The sequence below is a fragment of the Eptesicus fuscus genome, chromosome 17 (assembly GCF_027574615.1).
Source record: "Eptesicus fuscus isolate TK198812 chromosome 17, DD_ASM_mEF_20220401, whole genome shotgun sequence".
NCBI classification, from domain to species: Eukaryota; Metazoa; Chordata; class Mammalia; order Chiroptera; family Vespertilionidae; genus Eptesicus; species Eptesicus fuscus.
Window position 1 is genome coordinate 24,201,958 of NC_072489.1, and position 25,418 is coordinate 24,227,375.

The 25,418-nt window shown below is 43.3% G+C and overlaps 1 protein-coding gene and 1 pseudogene across 2 annotated transcripts in view; one reads left to right on the top strand and one right to left on the bottom strand.

Moving 5' to 3' along the window:
- JMJD1C (jumonji domain containing 1C) overlaps nt 1-25,418 on the top strand; it is a 247,142-nt gene that overhangs the window by 84,324 nt on the left and 137,400 nt on the right. For both annotated transcript variants that reach the window (XM_054729260.1, XM_028151471.2), the window contains one exon: nt 7,918-8,082. In XM_054729260.1, the coding sequence (XP_054585235.1) occupies nt 7,918-8,082 (165 nt within the window). The remainder of the gene's footprint in view (nt 1-7,917; nt 8,083-25,418) is intronic.
- LOC129152078 (eukaryotic translation initiation factor 4B-like) lies at nt 10,577-24,864 on the bottom strand (annotated as a pseudogene).

Genomic DNA, 25,418 nt, shown 5'->3' on the forward strand with positions numbered 1-25,418 from the left:
TCTTCTGCCGCGCTTTGTAAAATCTGGGGTATTTAAAAAAATTAAATCCCGCCCTGCTGGCGGCCCACCTGCGCCGAAGGTCCAGCCTTGGGTGGGGCGGGGCCGGACGTGTCGGGGCTGTGTCTCTCCTCTAAGCACCTGGGGGTGAAAGATTTGTCCTTTTGTATTAAGGAAGTCCACATGCCTGTGGTGGGACCCATGGGCCTTAGAACCCTTGTACCCAGAGAACCTCACCTGAGAAGTTCACCTTCTGCTGGCTTTGAGCTTATGCAATGCACCTGGCTGAGGGCTCAGCCCAGAAGGAAGGGCAGCCCCGAAAATCACGCTCATCCTCACCATGGATCCAGGTGTCGCCATGGGAAGGGTCCTGCGCCTCTGGGAAAGAGACTTCACAGAGATTGCTGCTTCCTTCTACAGATGAGATTAATTCCACTAAATTTCAGAATGAATGGAGACATCATGGATTACTGGGAAAAGGAAAGTAGATCAATGGAGAAAAAAACCAAGATGGCGGCATAGGTTAAAGACCTAACCCGCAGCCGGGCACAACAATTTCAAAAATACAACTAGAGGTCAGAACGGACATCGTCCAGAACCACAGGAGAGCTGGCGGACTGAAATGCCCACAGCTGGGGGGAAGGAGAAGGCCACGGGGACAGTCGGGGAAGCCGTAAAAGCCTGAGGTATGGAGAAACGGGCGGAGACACGAGCACACGCGCCTGCGGGGAGGATGGAACCGGAGAGGAGGGGGCGGCTGATGACCTGGCCGGAGTTCACTGGCAGGAAGGAGATAAAGGCTCCGGAGTGCTCTGAGCACCGGCTCCGATTGCACTGAACCCCATTCCGGGCGAAACCCTGGGAAACTCACTCACTTTCGCAACTCCGCCGCCCCCGCAGGCCGCCCGGCCCGGGACGCTGGGGACGCCGCTGCAGCAGCGGCGCCCGGAGCCCGGCGGCCTCCCAGCACCCGTCCCCGCCGCGCAGCCCCCGCGCGCCTGGTGCCGCGGGCCGCGCTCCCCGCACACCGGACGGAGGCCCGGGCGCCCTCTCCGTGCACCTCCCGGCGGCGCTAGACTTCAGTAGAGTTGACTGAATTCAAGGGATTAAGAAGTATAAATTGGGGGGACGCCGCGGCGGCGACGTCCGGAACACGGCGATGGCGGTGCCTGGAGCTCGGCGGCCGCCCAGCGCCCGTCCCAGCCGCGCGGCCCTCGCGCGCCTGGTTCCGCGGGACGCGCGCACCGCACACCGGACGGAGGCCCGGGCGCCCTCTCCGTGCACCTCCCGGCGGCGCTAGACTTCAGTAGAGTTGACTGAATTCAAGGGATTAAGAAGTATAAATTGGGGGGACGCCGCAGCGGCGACGTCCGGAACACGGCGATGGCGGTGCCTGGAGCTCGGCGGCCGCCCAGCGCCCGTCCCAGCCGCGCGGCCCTCGCGCGCCTGGTTCCGCGGGACGCGCGCACCGCGCACCGGACGGAGGCCCGGGCGCCCTTTCCGTGCACCTCCCGGCGGCGCTAGACTTCAGTAGAGTTGACTGAAATGAAGGGATTAAGAAGTACAAATTGAGAAGTTTGAAAAAGATGGCGGCGGAGGTTAAAGGCTGTTCTGTTGCCTCGCACCCAGCGAAATCGGAGGGGATGAGGTGTGGAGGTGCGTGGGTCTGGCTGGTGGCGGGGGAAAGGGGCTTTTGTTCCAAACCTAAGGGAGATTAGCTCTCCATCACCCTGAAACCCATCTTCTGGCGAACCCCGGGAGACCCAGATGCCTGCGGGGAGAGGCGGGACTCTTGCAGAGGTGCGCCCAGCAATCAGTGTTTGCTGCGCTGGAGTGCGGAACGAGGGGACTTAGATACATGGAAGGCAGAAGGACCAGACTCACAGCCATCGAGGCTCGCCGCACCATGGCCTGTTGGCACCCTGAGACCCCGCCCCGCCCTGGGACCCGCCCCGCACGTTTTGAAGACCTGCCCCGCAAGTCTTGCAGGCACACCTGCGCCCCAAGCAACGGCTTATGCATGTGGGTGGCCTGCCCTCTGGCAGCGGACCAGATGATCTGCTATTCTAGTCGGACTGCTCCAGGGCCACTCAGACAGGAGGAAGAAACTACAGTTTTTGCTGTAATCCTTGCTGAGTGCCTAAGGCAGTAGCTGATCTACACCCCATTGGAGACCCAGAAACGAGGGCATCTAGTGGTCTGTGGGAGATGACACCAGATTTCAACCACGTGCATAAGGGACACATTCAACGGGAATATTCAGTGAGCGCCAAAGCTTTGCTGCACCAAGACCCGGCCCATAAACGTGTCTCCTGCACAGCAACTCTTCCTTTATAGACAAAGAGAGCCCCCCCAGTGACACCAACAACAATCAAGACTTAACTATACAAAGGAGGACCAAGATGGAGGCATAGGGCGGAAGCCTGATTGTTGCCTACCACAACAACTTTGAGACTACAACAAGAGAGCAGAGCAGACACCATCCAAGACCACCATAGGGCTGGCTGAGTAGATGCTCTACAACTAGAATAAAAGAGGGGTATGTGGGATGATGCTGATGCCGGCGACCCAAAGACCACACTTTAAGAACTACAGCTCAGGCGACACAAAAGAACTATGGCTCAGGCGATACAACAGCGGCCTGGAACGTGCTCGGCGCAGTTCCCCCGGCGGTCTCCGGCTGAGGGGACGGCTCCACTGGCAGCCAAGCACGGACAGACGAGCCCCTATGAGACATGGGGTGGGAGACTCCGCGCTTGCTGACCTCTGAGTCCGTCAAGAATCTCAACGCCCCGGAAGCGGCCAGGTGCGCATGCTCGGCGACCGGCCACCGATGCAGACCCAAGGGCCAACGCAGCGACGCCAGACTGGCCCACCGCCATGCACCGGGTGCACCGGAGCTTCGCCGAGCCGCCGCCCGACGAGTTCTGCAGCAGCCATACTGGAGCTCCGGAAGGATGGCCAGGGGAATTGCTGAGGGGGGATTGACCGGCAGGAATTGGGATCGGGAAGACGGGGCCCCGCTGAGACCCGGGTGCGGGCGGGGTTGCGCGCCTCTGGGCTCGGGTGGGGTCACACGCCTCTGGGTATAAGTGAGGCCTCACGTCCCTGGGTCTAGCTGAGGCCACATGCCCCTGGGTCCAGGTGAGGCCGGACTCCGGGTCCGGGTGAGGCCAAGTGCCCCTGGACCCGGATGACGCTGGATCCCGTGCCTGGGCGAGGCCAAGCGCCCCTGGGTCTGGGAGAGCCCACACACCCCTGGGTCCAGGCGAGACCATGTGTCCCTGGATCCGGGTGAGGCCGCGTGCACCTAGGCCCGGGTGAGCCCAAGTGGCCCTGGTCTGGGAGAGGCCAAGCGTCCCTGGGTCCGGGTGAGACCATGTGTCCCTGGATCCGGGTGAGGCCTCGTGCACCTAGGCCCGGGTGAGGCCACGTGCCCCTGGGTCTGGGAGAGGCCAAGCGTCCCTGGGTCCGGGCGAGACCATGCATCCCTGGATCCGGATGAAGCCTCGTGCACCTAGGCCCGGGTGAGCCCAAGTGGCCCTGGGTCTGGGAGAGGCCAAGCGTCCCTGGGTCCGGGTGAGACCATGTGTCCCTGGATCCGGGAGAGGCCTTGTGCACCTAGGCCCGGGTGAGCCCAAGTGGCCCTGGGTCTGGGAGAGGCCAAGCATCCCTGGGTCCGGGTGATACCATGTGTCCCAGGATCCGGGTGATGCCTCGTGCACCTAGGCCCGGGTGAGCCCAAGTGGCCCTGGGTCTGGGAGAGGCCAAGCATCCCTGGGTCCGGGTGAGACCATGTGTCCCTGGATCCGGGTGAGGACTCGTGCACCTAGGCCCGGGTGAGCCCAAGTGGCCCTGGGTCGGGGAGAGGCCAAGCGTCCCTGGGTCCGGGTGAGACCATGTGTCCCTGGATCCGGGTGAGGCCTCGTGCACCTAGGCCCGGGTGAGCCCAAGTGGCCCTGGGTCTGGGAGAGGCCAAGCATCCCTGGGTCCGGGTGAGACCATGTGTCCCAGGATCCGGGTGAGGCCTCGTGCACCTAGGCCCGGGTGAGCCCAAGTGGCCCTGGGTCTGGGAGAGGCCAAGCGTCCCTAGGTCCGGGTGAGACCATGCGTCCCTGGATCTGGGCGAGGCCTCGTGCACCTAGGCCCGGGTGAGCCCAAGTGGCCCTGGGTCTGGGAGTGGCCAAACGTTCCTGGGTCTGGGTGAGACCATGTGTCCCTAGATCCGGGTGAGGCCTCGTGCACCTAGGCCCGGGTGAGCCCAAGTGGCCCTGGGTCGGGGAGAGGCCAAGCGTCCCTGGGTCCGGGTGAGACCATGTGTCCCTGGATCCGGGTGAGGCCTCGTGCACCTAGGCCCGGGTGAGCCCAAGTGGCCCTGGGTCTGGGAGAGGCCAAGCGTCCCTGGGTCCGGGTGAGACCATGTCTCCCTGGATCCGGGTGAAGCCTCGTGCACCAAGGCCCGGGTGAGCCCAAGTGGCCCTGGGTCTGGGAGAGGCCAAGCATCCCTGGGTCCGGGTGAGACCATGTGTCCCAGGATCCGGGTGAGGTCTCGTGCACCTAGGCCCGGGTGAGCCCAAGTGGCCCTGGGTCTGGGAGAGGCCAAGCGTCCCTGGGTCCGGGAGAGACCATGTGTCCCTGGATCCAGGTGAGGCCTTGTGCAACTAAGCCCGGGTGAGGCCACGTGCCCCTGGGTCTGGGAGAGGCCAAGCGTCCCTGGGTACGGGTGAAGCCAGATCCTGGGTCCGGGTGAGGCCGTGCGCCCCTGGATCCATCCGGGTGAGGCTGGGTCCCAGGCCCGGGTGAGACCACGCGCCCCTTGGGTATGGGTGAGGCCACGTGCCCCTTAGTCCAGGTGACGCCGTGCCCCTGGGTTCGGCCGAGACCAAACCTGAGGGAGTCGGACCTCCATTACCACCATTTGTCCACCATCCAGAGCTGAGGGGTCAGTGCTGACATGTACACATAAGGAACTACTGGACATCGAAATTGGGTCTCAAAAGAACTGTTGGTCCAGGGGGAAGCTCGCTACAGATTGATTCATTTGCCTTTCAGCATAAATATTATTGCTCGTCTCACATTCAGATCTTATTAGTATATATCTAGTGACATTTGATCTCGTTCATCTAGAGGAAATGATGAACAACATAGACTGAGGAACAAGAACAGAACCAGAAGCAAGGAGGCATCGATCGGACTATCGGGCCTCAGAGGGAGGATAGGGGAGGGTAGGGGGAGGGTGGGGGGAGGGGGAGAGTTCAACCAAAGGACCTGTATGCATGCATATAAGCCTATCCAACGGTTAAGTTCAACAGGGGATTGGGGCATGCGTGGGGAGAGGGGTGGGATGGGAAGGGGGGGATGAGGACAAATATGTGACACCTTAATAAAGAAATTAAAAAAAAAAAAAAGATCAATGGAAAAATATTCTCGGGTGAGGATTAACAAAAATAAATAAAAAGAAAAAAGAAAGAAAAAAAATTTGTTGATCAACCAAAAAAAAAAAAAAAAAAATTAAATCCCGAGTAGGATAAAGGAATTGAGAAAAAAGCAAGTGCAAAGGGTTAAAGATATTATATTTGAAGAATATAGGAGAGTATATGATCATATGATAATATAATCTGTGTGACACATAACTGTTTATAGGAGTTCAAAGCTAAGTTTGTTAACAGGGAGTTACATACATACTGAAGAACTTGAAAGAGTCCAGTACAAACAAGAATTAAATACAGGGAAACTGAAACACTTTAGGTATAATGTAGCAAAAGATGGGTGGAAGAAAAAGATAAAAGTAAGACTACCTTCAATGTAACAACCTAATCGGGAAGACAGTTCTATGACAAGATAATTTTAGAGAATGAATGAGCCGAAACCGGTTTGGCTCAGTGGATAGAGTGTCAGCCTTCGGACTCAGGGGTCCCAGGTTCGATTCCGGTCAAGGGCATGTACTTTGGTTGTGGGCACATCCCCAGTAGGGGGTGTGCGGGAGGCAGCTGATCGATGTTTCTCTCTCATCGTTGTTTCTAACTCTCTATCCCTCTCTCTTCCTCTCTGTAAAAAATCAATAAAATACATTTTAAAAAAAAAAAGAGAGAGAATGAATGAAATAGGATGTAAATGGGGGCCAAGAGGGGGTAGAATGATTGAATCTATACTAATAAGAGAGAAATATGGTAATTGACCATCACTCTGCGACGCCCACAGCCAATCAGGAGGGAATATGCAAATAAGCAGGACAAAGATGGCAGCCACAGAGCCAGCTGTAGTGGGCGGGAGGCTTGGCTTCCTCCATTGCCGGGGTTGACCCAAGCTTCCCGTCTGCACTGGTCAGCCGCTGAAGGTGGGGCCTGTGGATAGCGGCCACGGAGCCGGCCTGAGCTCATGGGAGGCATAGGTTGCCTGGACCGGCCACAAAGGGAGGGGCCTGCAAACGGCCCTCAGCCCCTCACCCAGGCTGACCACACCCCCATGGTGTGAGGGTCCCCGCTGGGGGGCGTGGCCAGCCTGCAAACAGCCATCAGCCCCTCACCCAGGCTGGCCATGCCCCCCCAGCGGGGACCCTCACCCCATGGGGACGTGGCTGGCCTGCAAACCACCACAAGCCCCTCACCCAGGCCGCCCCACCCCCCAAGGGAACCCCCACCCTGATCAGGGACACCCTTCAGGGCAAACCAGCCGGCCCCCTCCCATGCACCAGGCCTCTATCTATACTAATAAAAGGGTAATATGCTAACTAGACTGGGAGACCTTCTAGGAGACCTTCCAGACATTCTTCTGAATAAAGCCATGGTGGTGGGGCCAAGGTATAGGTGGTTAGGGGCCAAGAGGGGAGGGCAGTTGTGGGTGATCAGGCCAGGATGGGACAGCAGTTGTGGGTGATCAGGCTGGCTGGGGGGAGGAGGGGCGGCAGTTGGGGGTGAGCAGACCAGCATGCAGAGTGGTTAGGGGCAACCAGGCAGGCAGGCAGGTGAGCGGTTAGGAGCCAGCAATCCCGGATTGCGAGAGTGATGTCCAACTGCCAGTTTAGGCCTGATCCCGATCCCGAGGGGTCCCAGATTGGAGAGGGTGCAGGCTGGGCTGAGGGACACGTCCCCCCAACCCTGACCACGAATTTTGTGCACCGGGCCACTAGTGAGTTATAAAAGAGTCAGTTTTGGTTTTCCAAATATAACATCCTTGTCTTGTTCCCAGTATAGAGGAAAAGCTTTCAGTCTCTCACCATTGAGTATGATGTTAGTTTTGGGTTTTTCAATATGATCTTTATTATGTTAAGGTTGTTTCCTTCTATTCTTAGTTTGACGTTTGTTTGTTTTTTAATCAAGAAAGTGTTGCTTGTCAAATTTTTTTTTCCAGTATCAATTAAGATAATCATGTTTTCTTCATTCTGTTAATGTGGTATATTGCATTGATTGATTTTTTTGCTTTGAACTATCTTTGCACTGCTGCCTGTATTTGTATTAAAGTTTTATTGTTACAAAGCCAAGCTCATTTGTTTACATATTGTCTAGGACTGCTTTCATACTACAAAGTCAGAAGTAAGTAGCTGTGACAGAGACCATATGGTTTGCAAAGCCTAAAATATTTACTGTTTGGTCCTTTATAGAAAACGTTTTCCGCCCTCTGCTTCTAGAATCATCAGTATCTATATAGTGCTCTAGTATGTTTTGAATAGATATTGGTCAGTCTATACTGACCAACATTTTGTAAATTGCTCTTCTTAATAAACTTACGATTTATATTCTTATATATAATAAGGGGTTATAATGTGGTTATGGATAGGTTACTTAAATAATGATTTTAAGAGAAATGTTTATTTGAATAATGAATTTGGTAATGTCTTCTCATTCAATATCATGGCTTATACATATTTTAAAATATCATATTCTGTATTGCTTATGGAATTTTATGTATTCTTTTCCATAGGTGTATGTGGAATTTGATGATCTTGAATGGGATAAACGAGAGTGGGTTAGAGTTTATGAAGATTTTTCAGCCTTCTTGGTGGAATACCACTTAATCTGGGCCAGGAGGAACAACCCTAGCCAGACTCAGGGATCAAAGAGCAAGCAGATTCAGTGGCCTGCATTGGTAAGATCACTTTTTGTTTTATTAAGCATTTTTATTTTGTTTAAAAGAACAAGAACTGAATGTAAGTTTAGATTATTTGCTGATCATCCTATATAATAAAAGCCTAATATGCTAAGTGTTCAGTCATCCGGTTATCTGTTCAACCAGTCAAAGCGATATATGCTAATGATATGCTAAGAACGCTCAACCGCTCTCTATGACGTGCACTGACCACCAGGGGGCAGATGCTCCGACCCGTAGGTTAGTTTGCTGCTGGGGTCCAGCCTATTGGGACTGAGCAAGACAGGCCGGACATGCCCTGGAGCCCTCCCATGGTCCCTTCCTGGCTGGCCAACCTCCTGCATCCCTCACTGGCCCCAATCGTGCACCGGTGGGGTCCCTCGGCCTGGCCTGCGCCCTCTCGCAATCCGGGACTCCTCAGGGGATGTCGGAGAGCCGGTTTCGGCCTAATCTCACAGGCCAGGCCGAGGGACCCCACCGGGCTTCTAGTTCTATATAATAAAGATGTAATATGCAAATGATCGTTACGCCGTGAAGTGTAACGACTGGGTCACGGATCAGCAGGAGGGTGGGGCAGTGAGCTACAGGCGGGTGGTGGAGCGCTACAGGAGGGGGCAGGGCAGCAAGCTATGAAGGGCGGGGCAGAGGGAGCTACAGGAGGGCGGGGCAGATGGCGGAGAGCTACTGGAGGGCAGTGTGAGCTACTGGTGCACGGATTCGTGCGAGGGCTACTAGTATATATATAAAAGCCTAAGCAACCCTTTGACCTGTAGCTATGATGCACACTGACCACCAGGGGGGGTAGATGCTCTGACCGTTAGGTTAGCTTGCTGCTGGGGTCCAGCCGATCAGGATTGGGCGAGATGGGCCAGGCATGCTCTGGAGCCCTCCCGCGTTCCTTTCCCAGCTAGCCACCCTCCTGCAGTCCCTCCCCGGTCAGCTGGCCCCAATCAGCCCCGATTCGGACTGGGCGAGACAGGCTGGACACACCCTGGAGCCCTCCCACCGTCCCTCCCTGGCCCCGATCGTGCACCAGTGCAAGGGACCCCACGCACCAGGCCTCTAGTGGATTAATATTCCTGAAGAGGTTCTGAAGTATCTGGCAGAAATGTCAAATACTGCTTTCATTTTGTTAAACAACTTTGTGTGTTCTTTTTCTTTTAACCTTTTCAAGGATGGAGAATTTATTCAGATAATGTTTGAGAATTCATATATACTACATTAGGACAGTAATAATTAAAGGTAGGAATCTTACGCTCTTCTTCATACCTGCCCTACTGCCCGACCTGATTCAAGACATTGCATTACTGTCATTGCCATTTTGCTAAATGGAAGTCCCTAGGCACTAATCACACAGGCAACTGCATGTGTCATAAAAATGCACACCTTTTCTGTTAAAAGATGTCTCTTTCTCACTGGCTCTATTGGCAGTTCTCCAGTTAGTTCAATACTTTAAAGGCTATGGCAACATGCAAAAGAATTTCATTTTATTATTTTATTTTTATTTGTTTCATTATTTAAAGTATTACATATGTCTCCTTTTCCCCCAATTAACCCCGCCACTCCTACTCCCCAGGACAAGCCCTCACTGCTGCCCCAGTCTCCGTGTCCATTGGTTATGCTAATATGCATGCATACAAGTCCTTTTTCCCTGATTGACTCCCTCCCCGCCTCGCCTTCTCTCTGAGGTTGTACGGTCTGTTCAGTGTTTCTTTGTCTCTAGATCTATTTTTGTTCATCAGTTTATGTCATTCATTATATCCCACATACGAGTGAGATCATGTTTCTCCAACTGGCTTATTTCATTTAGCATAATGCTCTCCAGGTCCATCCATGCTGTTGCAAATGGTAAAAGTTCCTTCTTTTTTCTAGCAGCGTAGTATTCCATTGTGTAGATGTACCACCGTTTTTTAATCTATTCATCTGCTGATGGGCACTTAGGCTGCTTCTAAATCTTAGCTATTATAAATTGTGCTGCTCTGAACATAGGGGTACATACATCCTTTCTGATTGGTGTTTCTGGTTTCTTGGGATATAGTCCTAGAAGTGGGATCACTGGGTCGAATGGGAGTTCCATTTTTAACTTTTTGAGGAAACTCCATACTGTCTTCCACAGTGGCTGCACCAGTCTGCATTCCCACCAGCAGTGCAGGAGGGTTCCTTTTTCTCCACATCCTCGCCACCACTTGTCATTTGTTAATTTGTTGATGGTAGCCATTCTGACAGGTGTGAGATGGTACCTCATTGTCGTTTTGATTTGCATCTCTTGAATGATTTAGTGACTTTGAGCATGTTTTCACATGTCTCTCCGCCTTCCTATGTCCTCTTTCAAAAAGTGTCTATTTAGGTCCTTTGCCCATTTTTTTATTGCATGGTTTATCTTTTATTATTTATTTTTAAGTTAAGAAGCTCTCCCGAAGGTGGGGAGTTTTATTTATCTTGTCAGTTTCATTTGCTCTTGAATGATCCAGGTGGAGGGAGCCTCTGAGAAAGCTCAAGATGTAAAGGACTGTTTGTTGTCATCTCCCTAGTTTTCATCTTCACCATCAATGGAGAGAGTAGCACACTTGCTTGCAGAAATGAAGGAGGCTGGATTTACTCAGGTGCAGAATGGGAGTCTTGATCCTTTCTGTGTCTTTGCTGTCTGACTCTTTCCAGTGGTCTTTGTTCCCTCCATCTCCTGTATGACGACTGGAGTTTCTGCTTTTGCCTTTTGGGATACTCCATCCACTTTATTTTCATCTGCTTTCCTTGCTGGTCCTTCCTCAGTTGGTTGAGCTGGAACAATTTTCCCCCCACCACTTGTAGGGGATTGCTGTTCTGTGTCTAAGCTCTGTGATCAAGCAGGAGGGTTAGACTTTGCTTCACCCAAGCATTCTCCTTTGGTGGAGGAACTGGCATTACCTTTAAGGGCTTTTCAGGTTTGGGAAGCTTCGAAGTTGAGAGTGACAGTATTCCTCCTTATTGAGTGTTTCATTTTCTAGAGATTTCTCACACTCTTTCCTTCTCGAATTTCTGCCAGATGTTGCTGAGGTCCCAGTCTGTGATGACTTACTTCTGATCCTTAACTTTTCCTGTTCCTGAGTTTATTCATTTAGCCATCTTGTGTGTCTCTTTCAAGTCCATGGTTCTAGATTAGGCTCATTCAGCTAACACTGCAGTGTCTTCCACTCTTTCCGTAGCTGCTCCTCTACTTCTCATTGTCTAGCAGCTGTGTCAACAGGCTTTGCCTCTCCAAAGATAGATGCTGCTCGACTGGACTAGAAGGTATTAGCAGAGAAATCATCTTTAGGAGTGTTCCAAGGCTTTAGATTCAATTTGGGTCTTTGGGGGAACACTATTATCACACCTGTAATCATTCCGAGAATAATCATTGTATCTGTCACATTTGTCTTCATAGCAGTCCCCTCCTCCTCTGTTGTGATCATCTCTACAGTACCCACTACCAAATGCTCTTCTGCCACTGCCTATCCTGGAATCATAGCCTCTATTATAGTCTCTGCTGCCTCTATCATGATAGTAATCCTGGCCCCTGTATGGATCCATATTCTGGCTTGGGCCATAATGAAAACTGTGCCAATAGCTATCACAGTATTGGTCTCAATCATAATGATCTCGATACTTATCTACAAAGCTGTCATCACCTCTTCTAGGTGGGTAAATATCAAAGCTGTCTGTATCAGGACGGGCCTTCCAGTGTGTATCTATTTAGTCAGAATCTCGATTTCGATCTCAGCCAAAAGAACCATCATCCCTGTCTTTATCTTGTGTTTGATCAGCGATGTCCACTCGAATTCTCCCGTTATTTAGAGACTCTTCATTGAGTCTCAGGGCATTGAACAAGGAATCTAGGTCCTCAAACTCAATGTAACCAAAACCTTTCAACCTTGCTGGATTGCTGGGTTCACTTGGTAAACAGACCACACTGGTATTTAATCCCCTAAAGAATTCCTTAATGGCAGGTGCCTTAGAAAAGCAGTGTGGGGTGGCAATTTGGGAAACAGCTCCTGTCAATATTGAGTTCCCAAGCAGCCTGTGGAACAGTGGGAAGCGTTGAACAGTCTGGAGGTGCTCTGTACACAGCATTATCATTATTGTGCCAAGTGGTTGAAACATCTCCTTCCAGGTTGCTGTTTCAAGAGCCCAGCTGACTGGTTTGGGGACAAAGGTGCTTCCTCCACCAATCCCCCCATCCTTAGCCAGAAAGTTTATTAGGGACTTAGTCTTCTCTGTCCTATTCTTTTTTTGCTGAGGCTACCATGTTAAAAGAGGAAGAGAGAACATAAAGGCTTTATGTGTCTTTTTGTTAGTAGTCTTTCAGCGTATTTAGTCTCCTAATAATTTATTATGTGCATTAGGGGAAGCATAAATTGGATTAAAAGATACTAAAAGTTGACTGGTTTGTGTGCAGTTTGAAACAACTTTGCCAAGTGAAACTTTGTAGGTGAATAATAAGAGGATAAGAGGATACTTTATAACTGCTTCTTATAAAGCATTTAATAGCATATAATTTCCTTGGATTATAAATAATAGCAGATATTTAATGTGAAATTATATGTTCAGATAATAGGTAAAATTACTTCGTATCAGGAAATGTTCCATTTAAGAAAATAGATTATAATAAATTCTCAGTTTTATAAAAGAAACATGCTAAATTAGTAAGATCATTAATTGTATGAGGAAAAAAGCCACATCTGTTTAACCATTGTTACCTGTTTTCTGACATTGTTTAGCATGTAATAGGTATGCAATATATATGAATAAAAATTTTTCTTACATTAATATTAAAGAAATATTAATCAGCCAGTTGGCGAGGGCCGGGGCCAGCATTAAGAAGCAAGTGCCAGCCTGCTGGCAGTGGCAGCAGGGTGGGGGGGGCGGGGGGGGGGGTGATGGGGGCAGTGCCTTCCCCTGATTGGCCCAGTTGCCTCCCACAGAGGGAGGCCGGACTGTGGCCATCTACATCTTGTTTGATGTAGTCTCATTTATTTATTGCTTACTCATTTAAAATAATACTCTTGTTTTCTACACATTTCTAAACTTCTCTTTTTATTTCTTTAAACATACAGTATTCATAATTATTCTGTTGTAATCTGCATCTAAATGTAATCTGTACTCATTTCGAAATATTTTTGTTTATGGTTTTAAGTAAGAGTCCAACTTCTTTTGTTTGCTTATGGATATCCAGTTTTCCCAGCACTATTTGTTGAAGAAAAGATTGTCCTTTCTCCATTGAGTGGCTTGGCACCCTTGGCAAAAATTATTTAAACATATATGCGAGAATTTATTTCCCAGGTCTCTCTTTCATTAGTCTCAATGCCTGTCTTGATGGCAGTACCACACTGTTTTGATTACTGTAGCTTTATAGAAAGTTTTGAAATCATGAAATGTGAGTCCTCCAACTTCGTTCTTTTTCAAGATTGTTTTAGCTACTTCGTTCTTTTTCAAGATTGTTAGGTAGAATCACCTACCTAACTGGGTTAGGGCCCTGGCTCCATCTCCTTTAGTGTCCCATATGAGTTTTAGGATTTTTCTATTTCTATTGTTGGGATTTTGATAGGGTTTGCATTGAAACTGTAGATGCCTTTGGGTAGTATTGACATGTTAACAATATTACACTTCCTAATCCATAAACACAGGATGTCTTCCCATTTACTTAGTCATTAAATTCTTTTAGCAGTGTTTTGTAATTTTCAGTATACAACTGTTTCACCTCCTTAGTTAATTCCTACGTAATTTTTTTTCCTTTTGATGCTATTGTAAATGGAATAGTTTTGTTAATTTTTATTTTTAGATTGTTTGTTATTATAGTATAAAAATGCTGCTGGCTTACATGTTGATTTTATATCCTTCTGCTTAGTTAACATCATACTCATTGTGAAAAGCTGGAAGCTTTTCCACTAAGAATGGGAACAAGAGAGGGATGACATTCTATTCAAGATAGTATTGAAATTTCTAGACAGAGCAGTTAAACAAGAAAAGGGGGAGAAGGCATTTAAATTTGAAAGGAGCAATAAAATTATTTGGTTGCAGGTGATATGATCCTATATATAGAAAACCTTAAAGATTATAAACACAAATGCATGCACACACACACACACACACAAATAAATATGAAAACTAATAAACGAAGTAAAGCAACATAATACAAATCTCTGTTTTCTTTTAATCATAGTTTTAGGTAAGACTGCATTAACATTGTAGGACCTGCCTTTTTATTTTACTTAATGTTTTACATTATATACATTTCTCCTCACAGGGCAATAACTAACAATTTTTAATGGCTGCATAGTATTTGATCATATCATATTTTAGTTTTTTAATAATTAGTATTATAGTTGTTTTTAATTTTTGTGTGATTATAAATAACTGTAATAAATCTTTGTCTACAATTATGATTAATTTTAGAATTTAGAATTACAATAGACTTACTGGTCAGAGGGTATGAACTTGCAAACAACCAAAATCTAAAAATCTCCTGATGCTCCGTAAATTATTTAAACGTTGTACTTTCTGCCATTGTCTCCATTCAGTGTATGGGCCTTTTCATCTAACCTGGACCCTAACACCCTAGTCCCTCTGCCCCCCTCACCTGCAAGCATTAATTACTTATTATTTTTTAATATATTTTTTATTGATTTTAGAGAGAAAGGGAGAGAGAGAGAGAGATAGAAACATCAATGAAGAGAGAGAATCATTGATTGGCTGCCTCCTGCATGCCCCACACTGGGGATTGAGCCCACAGCTTGGGCATGTGCCCTTGACTGGACCTTTCAGTTTGCAGGCTGACACTCTATCCACTGAGCCAAACTGGCTAGGGCTGATTACTTATTTTTATACCATCTTGTTTTAAATCCCAAGCATATGCAAAAGGAGGATTTTTCCAACTTAAGGAGGGCAGAATTGAATTGACTTATTATACCATTTTTATATCTGCTAATTTGATATTTTAAAATACTACTTAATTGTTTTAATTTGCATTTCTTTAATGTGATGAATATTTTTTCATATTTATTAGCAAAATGTATTTTTTGTGAATTGTCTGTTTTCAATTACTTATTAGGGTTTTGTGTTTTTATAATAATTGTTATGAGCATTCTTTATATTACAGCTATTATAAAAAACCTTGTCAATTTGTTTCATGGTTTGCTTAGCTAATTTTATGATAGCAAGACTTTTTGAATTGTATGTTTATATTTAAAGAAAATCTATGTAATGGGGCATGTTCCTTAATTTAGACAATTAGATTGTGTCTTTTTTTCTTCCTGCTTTCTTTGTTTCAAGATGTGGTAAAAATTAATAGAACAAATAATTGAAATAAGAATGCTTGAAAATCTTTAGAAAACGACCATTTTCAGTTTTACAAGACTTTGCAAACATTCATTTATTTATAGTACATGACAGATTCTATTATTTTCCTATCTGTTTATTAAAACGAGGCTCATTTAAGGTTATCTACAAGCAGCAGTTATGAAACCAGAATTTTTAAATTCATATATAGCAAAACAAAATATCTACAAATTTGAGAAATTTTAGGGATCTATATTAGGTGTCAAATAGAATGAAATACAATGGAAACTAATACTCTTCGCTTTTCTACAAATTTAATGTTTTTAACTCTTGTACACATGATACTTGCTTTTATGTTCTTGCATATGTTTATATTTATTATCCTCTTTCTAGTTGTTTCACCCTCTTGTGGTACCTGTTAAATATTACATATTGGTTCTATTATCTTGTCTACTTATTTTGAGAAATTATTAGAAACTAACTATATACCTGCTGGTTCTTGAAATCATGACAGGACAAAAAAATCCTGTAAACTCATTAACCTATTCTAAAATTTATTTTTAAAATTTAAAAATAAATAAAACTTTAACCAAATATGGGATAGTATAATGCAGAGGTTACTTCTCCGGCATCTCTTCATTTTTCTTCCCAGGATATCAATAGCAAAATATATATTGGAGCACCACATATATAATATGCTCAAATGGTGTCTATTTTTTGTTTGGTTCTGTATGATCAGGGTACCACCTGAGGCCATTCTGATGATGGAGGCCTAGGTAACTTACATTTTTATGTAAGTTGCTTAATATAATGTTAAATTTCATATTTTTTAATAAAGTAAAATATTTATGAAATCACATTTATTTATACCAGGGAAAGAAAGTGTTGGCACTCATAATTGAAATCAACGAATTACCTACCTAACTGGGTTAGGGCCCTGGCTCCATCTCCTTTAGGAAAACCTTCTGTGGGGAGTGGGGCTTCGACCCTAACCCAGCTGGGTTGTAACACTACTGTATTTTCTAAGGGGCAGAATTTTCTACTACTTTTCTGCTGGCCCATCTTCCAGATCACCCCAACCAGAATTTATCTCACCATCCTGTGCTCCTGTAGAGCTTTGTTTGCACCTCTGTTTTAACAGCTAGCACATTCTGCTTTGTATTATTCTTATGTTTGTATGTCTGTCTTTCCCTACTAGATTGTAAGTTCTTTGAGGACAGGAATCATGTCTTAGTCGTTTTTGTATAATTCCTGGGAGTTTAGCACAGTATCTTATCCATTTCATATAGTAATTAATTGCTTATTTTAAAATGATGAATTTATTCCAGGTAGTGTAAAAGAACCCTACTCGGAATTATAGCAAGTTTCCTGATTATTATAACTCTTTGCTAAAATCAAAGAACAGGAAAGCATAAACAGCCAGTTGTAAAAGGAAGTAACCAATTTGAAACATTGCAAATAGTCAAAACAAATAATAAAAATGCTTATGATCGATGCCCTCTTTCTAATCAGACACAAATGTAGTTCCTGAAATTGTCATAGGGAAAAATATAAAATTACCCAAATGAGTTATTTTAAAGATGTAGAGAGAACTTACCTCTTTATTGTCAACTATATATGCTAATCTACAATAATTTATCTGAATTTCTGTAGTGAGTTTTAGGAAGCTCAGACTTTTTCTTCTTTTCAGTGCAATTTTTCCGTCATAGATAGGTTATTCTGGTTTCAACAGGAATTGTGATCAGATCATAAACATGTAAACCTTTATCAGTATGTTCCTTTTAGGTGTGTGTGTGTGTGTGTGTGTGTGTGGTGAAAGTAGAATTCACTGTTCTTGGGCACAAAATTGCCTTTATGTCTGGCTATTATATTGCCATACTTGGTTTACATTATGACCTCAACCAGATGTTACTAAAATATGACGATGTTACTAAAATATGAAGATGTTACTAAAATATGAAGACATGCCAAATTCCAACTATGAATTTAATTTTGAAATAAAGAGTTTTTACATAATTACAATTGAGTTTCCAGAATTAGAATTATTAGTTTTTGTACTTTTGTAACTAGTGAAGTGGTAGTAAAAACAATATACTGTCAGAATTATGACTTCTCTGCAAGGTGAAGCACTTTCTGAGGTCAACTTATATATATAGAAAGTATTAAATTTTTCAAATGATAAAATCTAATACTGGTAAATATTGTAATGAACGAGTACTCATTTATTTCTTGTGGGTTATAAAAATGACATGGTTTTGGAGGAAAGCATTATGTTGTAAGAACCATAAAGAAGTTCATATGCTTTGATTCATTCTACTTTTAGGAAATTATCTTTACAAAATAATTATTGAAAAGTAATAATTATATTCAGTTCAGTTAATGTTTATCAGGCATCTTATATGAGCCAGACAGTATGCTAGGATTGCAGATAGAAAAATGAAAGGCGTAATGTTACACATAGAAAGTTGTTCATTATAGTCCAACTGAAGAAGGGGAAAAAGAGGGAAACAACTCGGATGTCTGTCCGGCTGGTGTAACTCAGTGGTAAGCATTGACCTATGAACCAGGAGGTCACGGTTTGATTCCCAGGCAGGGCACATGCCCAAATTGTGGGCTTGATCCCCAATAGGGGATATGCAGGAGGCAGCCGATCAATGATTCTCTCTCATCACTGATGTTCTGAGTGGTCTTAGACCACTTTAATTTCAGAGCTTGGAAGTTTTTGTATCACCAAGGTGATGTGAATGAATCCATATGAGGGCTGTTTTGTGTTAGAACTCTCAAGACATTCTTTAGAAGCTACATTTACTCCATACCAATCCAGCTTTCTTGGAGACACACAAAAGTAAAAAGAGAGGGGTATTTTTCCTTTTATTTCAATGTGTGGTTAGTTAGCCTTTGTGGTCTCAGGGTTCTGAAGAGTGTCTCTCTTGTTAGTCTACTGTCTTTGAGCAGACTCTTTTTCATTCTGTTATTGTTTCCCCCAATCTCTATGAATTTTAGCTCAAGTTTGCCCCCAATTCAGTAAGTGCTGTCAAGATAAGAGTTCTTAATGCTGTTGCTATTTTTTAATATGATGATTTAGAAGTGAAATTAACATTTTCTAAGTCTCAAAACTAGTGTTGTGTTAATTTAATCCATATATGTATTGGAATTATTCACATGGATTATAATTGGTTGTAAGATTTATTTATTTATTTTATTAATCCGAGGATATTTTTCCATTGATTTTTTTTTTTTTTTAGAGCGTGGAAGAGAGAGGGAAAGACCAAGAGAAATATTGATGTGAGAGAAATACATTGATTGGTTGCCTCCTGTACTTGCCCAACCAGGGCCTGGGCCAGGGAAGGAACCTTGCAACCAAGGTACGTGCTCTTGTCCGGAATTGAACTCAGGACCCTTTGATCCGCAGGCCAGTGCTCTATCCACTGAACCAAAACCGGCTAGGGATAGTTGTAAGTTTTAAATGCATTTAATTATATAGAACTTATTTGACTTCGAAAAATAAAGTTTTTAACAATTGTAATATGTATTTATCATAAGTAAAAAGTTAGAATGATTTTCAAGTCAGTAGATCAGATTATATAATAAGGTCTTAAAACATGAAACAAACATACAAAAGCATTTAGTATGCACTTTTCAAAGTTACAAAAATAAGTATTTGTGTAATTTCATTGAAACAAATGGAGAAATCTTTTCAAATAAATAATAAATTTTAAAATCTATTTTGTGTGTAACTTTATAAGTAGACATTTTTAATGATATCATAGGATGTTTATGATATAGAAGTAATAAGTCCTGTCTTTTTAAATGATAAGCCAGGTTGCTTTTTTTTTTTTTTTTTTTTGCAGAGCAGAATGTTAAGGGTTTTTAAAATCCTAAACTGTTAAATGTTTATTTAGAGACTCTTTATGTACAATAAATTGTTACTGCCTGAAATCTGTGAATTATTCTTTTAGTGAATTTAGGATATCACTAAATTTATTATCCTTCCACTATACCTCCCACAATGCTATATTTTATTTATACCTAACTGCTTATGGTTAGCACTTCCAGAAGTACTATATATTTTTGCACACTATTCTTTTGTTCATGCGTTTTCCTCACCTATAAAGAGTTTTTATCTATCTCTGCCTTTTAAATTTCTACAAGTCCAGATTAACTCACACACCTTCATTTCAAGGATTCTATTAGTTGTAATCAGAGAAACCTCTTTAAGTATAATAGTTTTTATTTTAAAAAATTAACACTATGTGAATCCTTGAGTTATAATTGCCTGCCTTCTCTGCTTTTCTTCAGAATAAGAACTGATGATACTTTATTAATATGTTTAGTTCTGTTTCCGCAGTACTATAGCTTCTTTTTTTTGTATAAGGAAATATTTTATTAATTTTAAAAGTTCTTTATTGTTGAAAGTATTACATAGTACTAGAGCTTCTTGAACATCGTTGACATATGGTATATGAAAACACAAAACCATTATCAGTAACTTTTTGCTCCATACCAGGCACTGTCTAAATCACTTTTGTATCATCTATTTCAAACTTTGCAACATCCTTATCATCTACATTTGCAGGTGAGGTAATTTAAGCTTTGGGAGGTAAGCCACTTGCCTATGGATCTACAGCTAGTGACTGGCAGGTATGGGATTAAAGGCTAGGCTAACCTGACCCAGTAAACTATTTGTAGAATTGTGTTATACCAATGGAGTATATAAAGTTTTTTGTTAGTCATGTTGTAAGTTTTGGGCTAGTCTTAGTTCAGACAGCTAGTACATCTCCATGGTCTCATGGTCTGAGGAGATGACACTTAGGAAATCTCATGACTGATCTAATGACGCTTAGGATATGTCTTTTGCTCATTTGCCAAGACTTTTTGGCACTTTGATGACATTTTAATGTTTTCTTAACATTGTTATCATTGGTAAGCAACCTTAGGTTACTTTGCTTAAAAATGAATAATACTGCCCTAGCTGGTTTGACTGAGAGAATAGAGCATAGGCCATGGACTGAAGGGTCCTGGATTCTATTCCAGTCAAGGTCAGGTACCTTGATTGCAGGCTTGATCCCCAGTTGGTGCGTGTGGAGGAGGCAATCATTCCATGTGTCTCTCTCACATAGATGTTTTTTGCTCTTTCTCTCTTCTTCCTTTCCATTCTCTAAAAATCAATGGAAAAATATCCTCAGGTAATGGTTAACAAAAAAGAAGAAGAAGAATACTTAGTAGGTTTTAGATCTTAAATTTTCTTTTTGGTAAACATTTACATAATTTTTAATATACTTCAGGGTAGATGCGTTAGGCTCGGATTAACAAATATAGTTTCCGTATTGAAAACAATTTTTTACAGGAAGTCATGAAGTTGAAGGTGACAAGATTTCAGGCTTCATTATAGCTTAGAGAATGGAATGTTTTTCTTTTTCATCCCCTGATAGAATTTGCAAACAGAGGAAAAATTACATGGCCATTTCTGGGTTTTCTTATTTGGGCATTACTAGTATTTTCTCTTACTGCTTTATTTCACAGGGGGTGAGAATTGATATGGTATTGTTAATTTATGGAATGCATTTTATTTATTTTAATGTTTTTAGCCACTCCACCTAAAAATAGCTGCTGTGCTGAAATTGGAGGTCCCTGATTTAAATTAGGTAACTTGTTTACTTGCCTACTAATTATAAGGAAGCTAAACCTTGGCGTTGCCATACTTTAAAGAAGCCTTTTAGGATCTTACTGAGGTTAATGTTTTACTGGAGATAGGCAAGCAACCTCGGCTAACTCCCAGTAAGTCATTTTTCATTTACAGTTGTATAAATCATTAACATGTTCTTTATATAGTTTTACATCAGTGTTGCTGACAGCCTTGAAATTTAAATCTCTATGTGTGTGCATAATGTTTCATGGTAGGACTTTTATTTAGCTTTATATTTGGCATTTTAATAATTAAATATGTATCTCATTAAGTGATAAAAAGATGTAGGGCTCTACATATAGTTTACTACCTTTCTTGTAAAAAAATAACGTTTAAAACAGGTGAGAAAAATCAATACATAGGTTTGTATCTACTTATAGACACATAAAGGAACTTGACAAGGATGCTAGGAAACCAGTAAGTGTGGTTGCCTTCACTGTGTGTGTTTCAGATTGGGGTCTTTGTTTGGAGGTTAGATACAGGAAAGGAGGGAAAAGGGGTGGAATTTTCTGTGTGTATATTGTTTTGTGTATTTTGAGAACCCTGTTAGCGGTGGTTGCGACCCACAGGTTGAGAGCTGCTGCTGTAGAACCTAAAGACCATCGGAAAACACAGATATTGACATTACGATTCATTAACAGTAGCAAAATTACAGTTATGAAGTAGCAACGAAAATAATTCTATGGTTGGGGGTCACCACAACATGAGGAACTGTATTAAAGGGTCGCAACATTAGCAAGGTTGAGAACCACTGCTCTAAGGTTATTCAAAATGAAAGAAATAGGGCCCTGGCTGGTTTTGCTCAGTGGATAGAACGTCGGCCTGCGGACTGAAGGGTCCTGGGTTTGATTCCGGTCAAGGGCACGTACCTGGGTTGTGGGCTCTATCCCAGCAGGGGTCGTGCAGGAGGCAGCCAATCAATGATTCTCTCTCATCATTGATATTTCTATCTCTCTATCCGTCTCTCTTCCTCTCTGAAATCAATAAAAATATATTTTAAAAAACCTTTAAAAAATAAAACAAAGTGAAAGAAATAGGAATAGACTTGTCTATCATAGGCTTTAGTGCATTGCCTCCTCTGTATTTGACTTCTCTTTTATTTTCCCTTTTCCATGGCCTTATTTTTAATTGTGTGTCAGCTACTCAAAGAAACTTTATAAATGATATCTCACTTTTTAAAAAGGGCATTTGTTTCTGACTATAAAAGTAATAAATGTTCATTTTAGGATGTTTGAAAGATAGAGAAAGTTGTAAGGAGTAAAATAAGTCATACTTAATATTTTGACAAAATAACTACCATTAGATTTGAATCTATTTCCTTTTACTCTGGGGGTAAAACGTATTTTTGAAAACTTACACAGCTGTCACCAGCTGGTGTGGCTCAGTGGTTGAGCATAGACCCAGGAATAAGAGGTCATGGTTTGATTCCAGTCAGGACACATGCCTGGATTGCAGGCTGGATCCCCAGTAGGGGGCGTGCAGGAGGCAGCAAATCGATGATACTTCTCTCTCATTGATATTTCTATCCCTCTCCCTCCCTCTCTCTCTAAAATAAATAAAAACATATTTTTTGAAAAAACAAAAAACATACCCTTACAACCTTAGATATCTCTCTAAAAGCCACTTCCTAGTTACTAGCCATCAAGTCAATTATTAAAGTTAACTTCATTTGATATATCGTATGTCCACTGGATAAATGGTTCATTATGCCCACTGCTGCAGCACTTATAAACCAAAACCTCTGCATGGCTGCACAGGGTCTAATTCTAGGATTGTTGGAAGAAGGGATTGCAAACAAGAAACCAAGTTGTCTTTTCTCTGCATTGCCCATAAGGATATATCTATCAAGCTGACAGTAAAAGGTACACCAAAAAGCAGGCAATTTAAGCTATTGTGTTGCAAGAGATACCTTGTTAAATAGTTATCTATGTTATTATTTATTCTGTCAAGGGAAGCTAAAGAAAGCAAATCTTATTTCTTAATGAGTTTAGTTAGAGTTGGATGTCCACATCCCATTTTCTTTTCTTTAATTCTCACCTGAAGATACTTTTTCCCATTGATTTTTAGAGGGAGGAGAGGAGGGGCAGAGAGGAATAGAGCGAGAAACATCAATGTGAGAAATACACATTGATTGGTTGCCTCCCGCACATGCTCTGGGGCCGGGGATTGAACCTGTGACCCTTCAGTGCAGGCTAACACTAACCACTGATCATACCGGCCAGGGCTCACTCACATTTCTTTGTTGTTGTTTTTTTAACATTTAAGGAACCATATTCTTCCTTTCTTTTTTAAATACCGTATTTTCCGGCGTATAAGACGACTGGGCATATAAGATTTTCCTGGGTTAAAAAGTCGTTTTATACGCCGGAAAATATGGTAGTCCAATATATCTAATCCATTATATCTAATCCCATCAATATAGTCCAATATACCGTATTTTCCGGCGTATAAAACGACTTTTTAACCCAGGAAAATCTTATATGCCCAGTCGTCTTATACGCTGAAAAATACGGTATATTTCTGTCATTGATTTCAGAGAGGAAGGGAGAGAGAGAGATAGAAACATCAATGATGAGAGAGAATCATTGATTGGCTGCTTCCGGCACACTCCTTACTGGGGGTTGGGGATATCGAGCCCGCAACCCGGGCATGTGCCCTTGGCCAGAGTCAAACCTGGGATTCTTTAGTCTGCAGGCCGACGCTCTAGTCAATGATACAAACCAGCTACGGCTCTTTATTTTTTTGTTTGTTTGCTTGTTTGTTAATTCTCACCCAAGGATATTTTATTTTTCCATTGATTCTTAGGGAGAGTGGAACAGAGAGGATAAGACAGAAACATCGATGTGAGAGAAACACACATCAATTGGTTGCCTCCTGCATGAGCCCCGACCAGAGCCTGGGCCAGAAAGGAGCCTGTAACCAAGATACGTGCCTTTGACCGGAATCGAACTCGGGACCCTTTGATCCGCAGGCTGACGCTCTATCCACTGAGCCAAACCAGCCAGGGCAAGTTTCCACCAATTGTAACATCTTGTAAAGCTATTGTACAATATCATGGCCAGGAAATTGACATTGATATAGTTGCCAACTTTATTCAGATTTCATCAGTTTTACATGTACTCTTTGTGTGTGCATGTATTTATGTGTATATATTGTATTGTATGCTATTTCATCACTGTAGATTTCACATGACCACCAACACAATCAAGGTACAGAATAGTTTCATCACAAGTACTCTTCTTGCTGCCCTTTTATAGTCATGGTCACCTCTCATCTCAATCCTGGGCCACCACTAATTTTCCATCTCATTAATTTCATCATTTTAAGAAGATTATGTAAATCGACTCATACTGTATCTAACCTTGCAAGCTTGGCTCTCTACTCAGTATAATTCCCTATGTTTCCTTCAAGTTGTGAGCATCAATAGTTCCTGTTTATTGCTGAATAATATTATTTCTAATAATAATATTTTCATGGCATGGATGTACCACAGTTTGTTTAATCATTCACTGTTGAAGGACATAGAGATTGTTTCCAGGGTTGTTTGGGTTTTTTGTTTTTTTTTTGCTATTATGAATAAAGCTTCTGGTGAACATTCACATACAGGTTTTTGTGTTGACATAAGTCATCTTTTTTTCTGGGATAAATGCCTGAGAGTGCAATTGCTAGTTTATGAGGTAAGCACATGCTTAGTTTTTTAAGAAACTGACATAATCTTTTCCAGAATGGATATACCATTTTACATTCTCGTCAGTAATGTGTGAATGATCCAGTTTCTCCACATTCTTGCCAGCATTTGATGTCATCACTTTTTTTATATTAGCTACCCTTTTTTGTGAAGTAATATCTCATTGTAATTTTAGTTTATATTTCTCTGATGGCTAATGATGTTGAACAACTTTTCGTGTGCTTATTTGCCATCTGTGTGTCCTCTTCAGTAAAATGTTTACCCATGTCATTTGCCCAATTTGCAGTTGGATTTTTTTTACTACCATACACTTTTATTCATTATTCTATATAGATCATTGGCCTATGGACTGAAGGGTCCCGGGTTCAATTCCGATCAAGGGCACGTGCCTGGGTTGTGGGCTTGCCCTCAGTAGGGGGCATGCAGGAGGCAGCCAATCAATGATTCTCTCTCATTGTTGATGTTTCTATCTCTCTCTCCCTTCCCCTCTGAAATCAATAAAAATATATTTTAAAAATCCTTTCTAATAAAGAGGGAATATGCTAATTGACCATCATGCCCTCACAAAGATGGTGGCATCCACAGCCAATAAGGAGGGAATATGCTAATTGACTGCCACACCCTCAAAGATGGCAGCACCCAGTTCCCTCAGTCCCACCCGGGCGGCAGGCG